Source organism: Xenia sp. Carnegie-2017, unplaced genomic scaffold (assembly GCF_021976095.1).
Source record: "Xenia sp. Carnegie-2017 unplaced genomic scaffold, XeniaSp_v1 HiC_scaffold_20, whole genome shotgun sequence".
NCBI classification, from domain to species: Eukaryota; Metazoa; Cnidaria; class Anthozoa; order Malacalcyonacea; family Xeniidae; genus Xenia; species Xenia sp. Carnegie-2017.
In genome coordinates this window covers 8,119,130-8,131,668 of record NW_025813483.1, presented here as the reverse complement: position 1 = coordinate 8,131,668, position 12,539 = coordinate 8,119,130, and the positions used below count along the sequence as shown (strand labels likewise).

General features: G+C 34.3%; 1 protein-coding gene across 1 annotated transcript; it reads left to right on the top strand.

The window, feature by feature from the left end:
* Positions 1–11,662: 11,662 nt before the first annotated feature.
* On the top strand, positions 11,663–12,109 carry LOC124441619 (myosin-2 essential light chain-like). Its single transcript, XM_046992091.1, has one exon. The coding sequence runs from the start codon at positions 11,663–11,665 to the stop codon at positions 12,107–12,109; it is 447 nt and encodes a 148-aa protein (XP_046848047.1).
* The last annotated feature ends 430 nt before the right edge of the window (positions 12,110–12,539 follow it).

Sequence of the window (12,539 nt, the reverse complement as noted above, 5' to 3'; positions counted from 1 at the left end):
TAAGAGTGCTTCTTGCACTCATATCTTGTGTAAAATTAAAACAAAATCTAATTTACATTAAATCAATCATCATGGTTGAAAAGAGAAATTGCAATACGCTGGCAGAGTATTGCAAAAATCTTTAAACTCAACATCTATGCGAAATGATTATCACGAGCCAGTCAGACTAGCCGTCTACTTTGAATATTTAATGGTTTATTTGTGCCTATGATTGCACTGTTATAATATTGAGGGATGTTATAACAGTGTCTACAAAGCAATAAAAAATTTAACTTCCGGTGATGTTCTAATGTTTGGTAAATGATTTAGCCAAAATAGCTATTTTGTATGATTGTATAGAACTATTGCAATCATAAAGATAATTCCTCGGGAGAGGAAACTGTTTCCAAATTTTCGAATCCAACTTGAGGGCTCGTCATGAATGCTCGTCTGTCCATTATGTTCAATGGAGATGATTGACTTCGTTTGAAAAATCTGACAGTAACTTTTGTGCCATAAAAGTAAACCTTTCCTGTAAATGTTTGCAGTTTACAGCTGTTTTCTGGAAATCATCGTAAAGTACCAGTTTTGATAGAAATTTCGACAGATCGTCTGCAAACACTGGTTTTTGAAAATTTATATGCTCCTACAGTTCGTCATGATTGTATTTTAACATTATTCTTACAGTTATTCATGGCACTGAACGATGAAGATTGAGACTGCGGTATGTGTTTGTTTGTCAGTTGTTTGCTTGTTTGCTTCATCATACTGCAACTTTTTCCTCAGTATTTTCAGATGCAGAGGTCGATAAGATCAAGAATAGCAGAACAGAGATGTAAGCATGTATTTGTTTGTATCGTTCATCAAATCTTCTTTGCTTCAATTTCTTTCAGAACCACATTGCCGTAACCTGTCATTGTCAAGCAACGCTTCTTGCAGTAAGTTAAACCAATATTTATTACTTATTTTTGGAGAAGATATTAAAATTTAAAGAAGGCATGTTTCGAGAAGGCAAAATTTTCGACTTCCATTCTTCGGTGTTTGCAGATGATCATAAACATGCACAAAACACAAAACATGCACATAAAAGATTTTTACAATATTCTAACTAAACTAGAGAGTTCCCTCGCTCTCTAATTTAGTGAAGAATTTCAAAAGAAATTCAAGTATTCCAAAAGACTTCTGCCACCTATTTTGAAATAACTTGCGCAAAATTTCAAGCAGCGTACACTTGATATTCTCATAGTTATATATGTTTGTAAATGTAGATCGTCCAGGTTGGTATAGTCCTGAGAAGGACTGTTTTTGTTGTTGTTGACTGACGTTTCGACAACCTTAGCGGTAGTCATCTTCAGAGTCAAATGAGGAGTTAACGTCAGGTTAGTTGTATTTGTTATCTGGTTCTTACGTCATTGTATTGTGTGTACAGGAAATGTGTATTGTCATTGTGAATTAGTGTGAAGTGAAATATTTTTATTTTTAGTTGTGATGTGTGATACAATTTACCAAAGATGTCGAAGCAAACGATACTCTTCCTTTTCTCGACTGTTTGGTAAAAATGACAATCAGAAACTACGAACAACAGTTTATCGCAAGCCAACACATACTGACCGACTACCAGAACAATCATCTTACAACCCTATATCACACAAAGCCACACAGTCAGAACATTAACAAGACGTGCACAAATCATATGTGATTCACCGGACGCTCTACAAAACGAAAACAACTATCTCAAACATGTTTTGACAAAACAACTATAACTCTGACTTTATCAAACGCAACACTTACAAACCCAACGAACCCAACGAAACGAACAACTCAGTGACAACAGCAACGATACCTTACATCAAAGGTACGTCTGAGACTATCTCGCTTATCTTACGACCATACAACATACGTGTCGCACATAAACCAATCACAACGTTACGACAAGTACTAACGAACATAAAGGACAAAGAACAACCCAACGAACGACAAGGTGCAGTTTACAAAATAAACTGCTCCGACTGCCACGCCTCCTATATCGGGGAAACTGGCAGGAACTTAAACATAAGACTTACTGAGCAGAAACGAGCTACTAAGAAACAAGACAAAACTAATCACATTGCCGAACATCACCGAATCACAAAGCACAACATTGACTGGGACTCGGCAAAATGCATCACTTACAGTACTGACTATAGACAACGGCTTACATTAGAAAGTTGGTATACCAACTTGGAACAAACCCCCCTGAACAGATCACAGCAATTACCGGCACCTTACAAACGACTTATTCACAATACAAACAAACGATCAACTAAAACATTACACTTCAAACTAATTCACAATGACAATACACAATTGACACCCACACACTACAACTAAAACGTCACACCTAAATCACACATCACAACTAAAAATAAAATATTTCACTTCACACTAATCCACATTGACAATACACATTTCCTGCACATTTCCTGTACACACAATACAATGACGTAAGAACCAGACAACGAATACGGCTAACCTGACGTTTACTCCTCATTTGACTCTGAAGATGACTACCGCTAAGGTTGTCGAAACGTCAGTCAACAACATCAAAAACAGTCCTTCTCAGGACTTTATTAACCTGGACGATCATCATTTACAATCATATATCAATACAACAAAATCAAAATGTGCTACAACTTTACAAGTATTAGATGTAGTACAAGTATTTGATGCAGTTGCACTTCAGAACATCACAAAAAGGTTACTTAAAGTAATTTCTATACAATATTGTTTGTTTTCATTTACCAAAACTATGCAGTTGCACTTCAAAACATCACAAAAAGGTTACTTAAAATAATTTCTATACAATATTGTTTGTTTTCATATACCAAACCTATGCAGACTTGAGTCTTTTTGAAATTTCATATGAAACTCAATTACAGAAAATCCGTAAATATCCAGAGATTTAATATGTACTTTTTTAAAGAAACAAGTAAAAATCCTACAATTTGCATGAAAAGAAGCAAAATAGCAATCATAACAAATAAGCTAACTTCTCTCTCGTGAACCGTGGAGATGAACTATGATATACTTTTTTGTATAGACTAAAGAGTTTAATCGATCAAACAAGTTTGACGCTGGTAAGAAAACGACGCACATCTGCATTCATACATGTGTACCCGACATATAGGTCTTTCGTCGATAGTTATAAATGCATCTTCGTAGGAGCAGATAACTGACAGCCACAGTTGACTCGCTGTTATGAATTTAAGGTTTTCACCTTGATTTTCAACAAAATTGCTTGCCGAATCACAAATACACATACATTTTCCTCACCCTTCCTCAGGAGGTCAAAAGCAGTCAATTTCGGTAAATCTCAGCGGCAGGACGAAATCCGCCATTTTTGGCGTCATCAGATATCTAAGTTGATAGCCGCTCCAGTTATTATAGAACTCAATGGTTGTATATGCCAGAAAATGGGGGAATGCTATAACCATTGAGTTCTATAATAACTGGAGCGGCTATCTCAAGCGCGGCCTTAGATATCTGATGACGCCAAAAAATGGCGGATTTCGTCCTTACCGAAATTGACCGCTTTTCCGAAAATTTCCCAATTTCCCACTCCCTCCTGAGGAAAGAGCGAAGAAAATGTATGTGTTTATATTTGGGTTCGGCAAGCAATTTTTGATAAAATTAAGGTAAAAACCTTAAATTCATAACAGCGAGTGACTGTGATTTGAGATTTACCGAAATTGACCGCTTTTCCGAAAATTTCCCAATTTCCCACTCCCTCCTGAGGAAAGAGCGAAGAAAATGTATGTGTGTACATTTGGGTTCGGCAAGCAATTTTTTGATAAAAATTAAGGTAAAAACCTTAAATTCATAACAGCGAGTGACTGTGATTTGAGATTTACCGAAATTGACCGCTTTTCCGAAAATTTCCCAATTTCCCACTCCCTCCTGAGGAAAGAGCGAAGAAAATGTATGTGTGTATATTTGTGTTCGGCAAGCAATTTTTTGATAAAAATTAAGGTAAAAACCTTAAATTCATAACAGCGAGTGACTGCGAGTCAACTGTGGTTGTCAGTTATCTGCTCCTACGAGGATGCATTTATAACTATCGACGAAAGACCTATATGTCGGCTATACATGTATGAATGCAGATGTGCGTCGTTTTCTTATCAGCGTCAAACTTGTTTGATCGATTAAACTCTTTAGTCTATACAAAAAATTATATCATAGTTCATCTCCACGGTTCACGAGAGAGAAGTTAGCTTATTTGTTATCATTGCTAGTTTGCTTCTTTTCATGCAATGGGCAATGGCTTTTTTCGCCACAATTGTAGGATTTTTACTTGTTTCTTTAAAAAAGTAAATATTAAATCTCTGGATATTTACGGATTTTCTGTAATTGAGTTTCTTATGAAATTTCAAAAGGACTCAAGTCTGCATAGGTTTGGTAAATGAAAACAAACAATATTGTATAGAAATTACTTTGAGTAACCTTTTTGTGATGTTCTGAAGTGCAACTGCATCAAATACTTGTAAAGTTGTAGCACATTTTGATTTTGTTGTATTGATATATGAATTGGGCAAAATGCAAATAATCATCAAAACACTTATGCTTCCAATGGTGTTTATAATTCATTTGTAGTTTTAATACTTCTACCTTTCTTTTTCACTTTGTTTTGTTTTTCCTATATTTGCAATAAATGTCCACTATAATTTGAATTATTAACACAGTTTTCACCTCAATAATAAATTTCATAAGCAGTTGGTAGTGCATTTTGTTCTCTGAGTATCCACATCTGGTGTTTTGTTTATACAAGAATGATGAAGTGCAAGTAGATATGTCATAGCAAGGCAATAAAACCAAATGAATTACATACCTATAGTGTACTTTTATGCTAGAAGCTTAAAAGCTTTTAGAAATTAGAAAGTTTTGATTATATTACCTCTATATCATCAATCTCATGATAAGAAATAAGAAGCAAAAATTTGTAGAGAAGCTTTGAAAAGTGAAAACTTTTCTTTAAAAAGCAGCAATAATGCATATGATAAATCTCCATTCTGTACTTTACTAGGCAAATAAGCTCAAACTGTTTCTTAAAGCAAAAACTGTAATAATGAAGAAATATACAGTACAGTAACTTTAAAGGTTTCATCACTGAATCTTTAATGCTTCAGTATAGTGCATTAGATATTAGTAACATTCAAACAACACTCAACTAAAATATTTTGATAAAGATATGACATGATTTAAACATTAAGTTACTTAAAACCCAATGTTATGTTTTACAGCTTATACAGTTTGAAGCTTCACAACTGCATCGAGTCATCATCAATCTCAGTTTAAATGTTTACATAGACAAAAACTTTATGGCCTTCCATTTTACATGTTTGTGAATTGACATTTCATTAAGCATCAAAACACATACAACCTTCTTGCCATCTTTCTTTGGATCATGAACTTTACCTTCAAAGCATTCAAGGCATCCTTAGTGAATCCATTGTCTCCATCCATAGAATTTGACCACGATCAAATTAAATAAATCTGGATAGGGCAGACAATAAATCAATTATCTTTACAGAATTATCATTTTTAAGACTCGTGCGTTTTTATGGTTTTTTGAAAATGGACTTTTATATGAAAATAATCCTTTTCCAGCGTTAGGAATATTTAAAGTTTTAATTCTTAAATTAAATTTTTTTCCCAAGTGAATCCAACATAAATTGGTCATTGAAATTTTTTCAACATTTTACATTTTCAAGATAATTCCATCACATTGTTGTACTTTCCTTATACTTTGTTTCATTTTTAGTAAATTAATCTTATTCCAGCATAAAGTTCAATATTTTGTTCAATATATTCAATTAATTTCTCAATTTGTTTTATAATATACTTCTTTAAATTGTCGACTGGTCATGGTTTTTGGTCCCAACTAAATATAATTTACGAAAACTATTTAAAAAAAGATAATTTTTTGGTAATTTTTCTAAAGATAATTTAGATACAATAATTTATGATTCAAGAGTGAATAATCACAAATCCTTTCACATAGTGATAAAGTAATTATTTTTATATGGTTAAATGATTCCCACTATGACTTAATCTTAAATCCTAAACTTTTTTCAAACTTTAAGCTAGATTTATTTTGCTTCAAATGCATGCATTATCTAAATTTTGATGAGTATGTGAACTCTCATATATGTAAAAATGAAGATACATGCTTAAAATGTTATTCGAATGTAATATAATTTTTTAATCTGCAGATTGTTTTCAAAAACGTTTGTTTAATGAATTGTTTAATTATAAGAACAATATTAAAGTCACTCCTTGTCAAAATTTTTTTTATAATACATGTAATAAAATTGTTCCAAGATTTTTCTTCAATAAGAAAAATAAGGTTGTTTTTCATGATTGTCAAAAAATATATTGTGCTCATTGTAGAAAATATTTGGACAAACAACATAAATGCACACCAATATTACTTTTCTTTGATTTTGAAACAAAAACTCATGTAAATAATTTAATGATAAAGATGGATTTCAAAAAAGCAAATACCATGGTGAATGGTGATAATAACAATATAATAGTTCTTAAAAGAACTGTTTTAACCAGAACACTAACCTAACAATTCAAAGGAACCGTTATTTACAGCTAGAAAGAGACACTATGCATTTCGGCAGACTACTCGTCAGGTGTCAACGTCTGCTAAATGAGAAACTCCAAATCATGCTATATTTATAATGTTACAAAAGGTCAATGTCATCCCTATTTAATCTGTCTTTGTTTTAAGTGTCACCACGACAAAGTCTCTATTTCAAAGCGATCATCAGAGAATACATATAATATGTTAATCCTAACACGGTTTTATATGCACATAATAACATGTGACTTGGACGAGATGTGAACACACTTTCGAGATACTAGTCCGTCGCGCTACCTGTTGAGCTGCCAAGCCCAGGATTGGAGACGATTCAAATCTCTTAAAACTGCGCATGGACGAGATTCGCCACTATAGTAGTTTACTGGATGGCACCGTGTTTCGACTTTATTCCAAAGCCATCATCAGAGAATACATATAATATATTAATCCTAACACGGTTTTAATATGCACATGAAAAAATGTGACTTGGACGAGATTTGAACTCGCACCTTCAGGATACTAGTCAGCCATCCAGTAAACTATAGCTCAACAGGTAGAGCAGCGGACTAGTATCCCGAACGTGCGAGTTCAAATCTCGTCCAAACATCATGTGCATATTAAAACTGTGTTAATATGCACATGAAAAACTGGATTAATATATTATATGTATTTTCTGATGATGGCTTTGGAATAAAGTCGAAACACTGTGCCATCCAGTAAACTACTATAGTGGCGAGAATCTCTCGTCCATATGCAGTTTTAAGAGATTTGACTCGTCTCCAATCTCTGTCATTTGGTAGCTCAACAGGTTGAGCGGCGGACTAGTATCCCAAAAGTGCGAGTTCAAATCTCGTCCAAGTCACATGTTTTTCATGTGCATATTAAAACTGTGTTAGGATTAATATCTTATATGTATTTTCTGATGATGGCTTTGGAATAAAGTCGAAACACGGTGCCATCCAGTAAACTACTATAGTGGCGAGAATCTCTCGTCCATACGCAGGAGCGGATCTAGAGTATGTCAAATCCGTCGCGCGACTAATGTTTGAAATTCAAAAATTACCTATACATATTAATTAAAAATCATTAATTATTCTTACTTTATTATCGCATTTACTTCGTGATTAAAATCCAGCTTTATTTATTAAAAACTAATGACTAATCCAATGAATATCTCGTTGGTAACCAGATCAGTTGAATTTTAATTGACCTGGAATAACCGACTGATAAGCGGGGTGGCTTGACTGGTTCGACGGATAAAGGAGTCTATGAACGCCAAAACCGCTTATTTTATTGGTCAATGGCCAGATCAGTGGACAGTCTAGAATGGTCTCGACTGATAAGAGGGGTGGCCGGACGTATAAGGGAGTCCAATGAAGTATTTGCCGGTTGCCAGTCTCCCTTAAATTTGCGCGGTTTTTGCAATGCATTCTGGGATCGCCAGGGGGCAAACATTTGTTTAGAAATATATCTGTCATAGTGATATTTTCGAGAATTCTCAATTTAAAGCACCATTTCCATTGTAATGGGTATCAGTTACCAGTTGGGAGAAAAGAAGTAAAAGTATGTGGAGACGGCAATTACTTCTATCGAGCAGTTGCGTTGGTTATAAACGGTGAAAGTGACGAAAACTTAGCTCATATTCTAGAAATGTGTAACGATGTTTTGATACAAAATCCGGCTACTTTTCGACCGTATTTATTTCGATACGAATCGATGGAAAGGCATCTGGAGTGAAGCATTATGTCCGCTTCGTGGTGAGAAACAGTGGATATGTACGTTTGAGCCACGGCCTTGCAGCATGAAATTTGTGTTTATGCTATGCTTGAGCAGAAATAGTTTTATTTCACTCCTCGCCTGATGTTACGTCCATTGTTAAAATGTGATCGAATTTGTGATGGTCCAATCATTTTGGTCTTGCATATCTTTCACAGAGCTGCTTCCCATTTCAATCTTTTGCAACCTATCTATAGTTGTGGTCTCGCACAATATCTGCCAATTAATACCAACCACCAGTGTTGGTTTATCTTGAACTTAAGAAAGAACCATCTGTTTCTAATGACCAATCACCTCCACTCAAAACTAGAACTGTACCTTGTCCATCAAAACCTAAAACATTATCCTGCCAATCCAAACCCAAAAGTGATAGTGAGTTTGTATGAATATACCAATGTGAATGCTGTGGTTCAAGGACACTTGAAATTAAGTGCCCTCTAACATCCAGGAATATGCATCCCAAATCTGCATTTTTCTCAACAGCTATTTGTGGGAAAACTAATGATAGTGGAAAGAAAGTGTTGAACAGGAACCATTTATATTACTTTCAAGTCCAAATGTGTATGGCTATAAGCCAAATCGACAATTGTGATTTTATTGTATTTACAGAAAAGGAAGTGATATAGTGCAATTACCATTTGATGCTGACTTCTGGAGTGATGTATTTAAAACTGTGTTTCTTTTCTATAAGAATTATATGATTAGTAGTCTTTTATTGAAATATGTGCAATGATAAAATTTTATATTTACAAATAATAGCTTTTCAAAATAAAAATATTAAGTGTAATTTATTTTAGATTGTGTGAGGATTACTTTATACCACACTTTCCTAAATTACATATGTACACAGAAACAAAATGTTGTCCAAAACTGGTTTTAATGTCAATGGAATAACTCCTGATAAAATCTGAAATTGCTTTAGTTTCATTATATTCCTTTCGACATGAGATCTTAATGAGGCAGCACGAGTATGAGTTGTTCCATGACAATAGGCAGGAGAAATAAGGTGAACTTTCTTCACCACAAGTAGATCTCTAACAAGGAATCCTTTATCAGCCATGACACCATCACCTTTTTCTAGCAAGTTTATGAGACCAGAGTTGGTGACTTATAGCTGCTCCATGATATTTTCAGGCTACCAGGTATCTTAGGTATCTGGGAAATAGCTTGTTCAATAAATAAGTTTCTTTTCAATGTTTTAACATCGCCCTGGCAATAACAGTCAATGAGGTCATGTTTATCACTTTTAAAGCTGTAGCTATCATCAGAATCATAACTTGTAACATCCAAGTCTGTTGCACAATTTATTTGTGGACTGTCTTGGAGCACAGACTCTGGCTCAGTACACTGCTCAGGAGCAGTGAGTTCAGCAGCAAAAAATGCCTTATCCTCATGCTCAAAGCGTTTTAAGTACTGCCTTCACAGAGAACTTTTCGTCTCTTTTATTTTAGGAATATTTGATTTGCTTCTATCTTTCGGCGGTAATCGTTTACTGGTTTCTTTTGATTGGTATCCTTTCAGATACAAAGTTGGATTGGGAAAGCCTTCGGATCGATAACCAGCAAGAAAATGATTAGAACAAACCATCGTATTAGTAGTGACTTTGAAGTTTTTCCTGTTGATCAGCTTTTGCCAAGCACTCTTGTCTTTCGTTTTTCGGAGAAAAAAGCTAAGAATACCAACGTGATGGGAAACGATATATTTTTCAGGATATCTCCTATCGTTATCACAGCCATAAACAGCACTGTGATCCCTATTCCCATTATAATTTGAATATAAACTTTTTACGAAAAGATATCTTTATAATACACAATGTTTGCCCCCTGGCGATCCCAGAATGCATTGCAAAAACCATCGTAGTATGCTATTCTAAACTTTACCATTTACGCTATTGGGCGTATGGTTCGTTGCAATGGTTTGAAACAATGTTGCTCTTTGCCCCAAATTATTCGGTTAGCACTATTTTCCACCCAGCAAACCGCCCTTTACTTTACACAATCAGAAATAAATTAAAGATGGCGGCTAATGGGAAAGAACCAAAAGCTAAAAGGAAACCATGCATGCACTGGTGCTAGGTCGTTTTGAGATGGCGAGTAATTTTATCTTTTTATAATACAGTTTTTAATATCAACATATATGAAAATATTTAGCGATAAATGTTGCAGTATAAATTTTCATGCAACCACCTTAAGTTATAAACTTATAATCCAGGCTGGAAAATGTCGTTTTTCGACGATTGTGTAAAATATTATATAAAATATTATATTGTGTAAAATATTAGATTGCGTAAAATATTATATTGTGTAAAATATTATATTTCAAAGTAAAGGGCGGTTTGCTGGGTGGAAAATAGTGCTAACCAAATTATTCATGACGATCACATGATCCTAGAAGTGGGGAATTCCGAGAATTAGTGAGAATGAAACAAGTTTATATAAATTTATGTATCGCAAACCTCCATTCATGGTAGTTTTCGTTAAGTTATGACACCATACTATTTGATTTGATTCCCAAACTAATTCTCTCCCAAAGAAGAAATTTGACTTAGGGACTAACCAAATTTAAAATTGATTCTAAACACCAGTGATATCTCAGTAATCGAATCTACATTTTTGGTAAACCACACCAATCCACTTTGACCTAAAAGTATTGACCACCTGCGTAGGCTATAGCATATGAAATAATGAGAGCTTTGCAGGTGCACAAAATGGAGCCGTGAAAAGAATGTATTCTTAAGAAATTCCACCCACTTAATTATTTAATAAATAAACTTCTATCGAAAGATAAATTTATATACCAGTAACATAATTTGTCCACTTCCAAAGCGCCCCTTCCATGAATGGCATCTTAATGAAGTCCTTTCGTTTCATTCAAAATACTCGCATCACTAAATCACTTGATTCTAGTAAATATTCATGAATGGTGATTGCAATTTAATTGCCACGTCGACCGCCATCTTGACACACAGCTAACCTAAGACAAGAACTGCGTAGGAGGTCATTATTATCAAAATAAAATTGTAGAATGGTGAATAAAATATCTTTTTCTGTTTTATTTCTGCCAAATATTTAGGTGAATTAGATTATAACGTTACGTGCGTACTTGAACAGGAAAGGATTTCTCTCATATTCATTATTATCCTCCAACTATTGAAATAAATCGAATAACACATACCTAATTAAATATTCGTTCACATTCTAGATTTAATATTTATGTATGCTCCGTTGTGTTGTAAACAAGGAAATTTTGAGTCAACTGCTCTGCCTCTGAAAGAAATCAGAAATGTCTTCGTTAAGCGAACGTGATATAAATGCAATGAAAGATGCTATAGATTTGTATGATACTATGGGTGATGGAAAAGTTGATTCTAGTGCTTTAGCTGATATCCTACGAGCGATCGGTGAGAATCCTACAGAAAGCGAAGTTCAGAAATTTCTTGTTCAACTTGATCCTTCTGGAAACAAGCGTATAACCCACGAAGATCTTATACCAATTGCACTTTCTTGCAAGCAAAAATCGAGGAAAGTTAAACCTCAAGAATTCGTTGAATGCCTCCGTGTTTTCGATAAGGATTGCTCTGGGAATATCAGTTGTGCTGAACGTCGACAAGTTTTGACTACATTAGGAGATAAATTGACCATTGAAGACGCCGACATGTTGACAAGTGGCTTGGAACAGAAAGGACAAGTGAATTACGAAGAATTTGTGCGAAGTGTCATGTCTGGTTGAAACCGAAATCGAAACTTCGAAAACAAACGACTAAGCATTGATATTTAAAAACATTTTTAATTATCTGTCATCGGTTTTTATTGACTTAAGTTTAAAACTTTTATATTTTCGAACGTGACGTTAGACAGTTTGCTGGTAATTTATTTGTAACCTTTGCATTCAAACTATGTGTATTAAGGTAAACTAACGTATTTATTCATGTTATATACATTTTTTGTTTAGGCCCCGATGAAAAAATAAACCACGACGTTATCAGCAGTGGCGAGAATGAAGCGAGGAAAAAGTTCTGCAAAATAAAAAACAGCTATTCGTAGAACTGGATTTGCCTTCCAAGTGTTTCTCATGTTGCATTTTCTGCTCTTAAAAAACATTTCTAGTTAAAACCATCATGAAGACACTTGAATCATTGTTGCTTTACTTGCTTCCTATT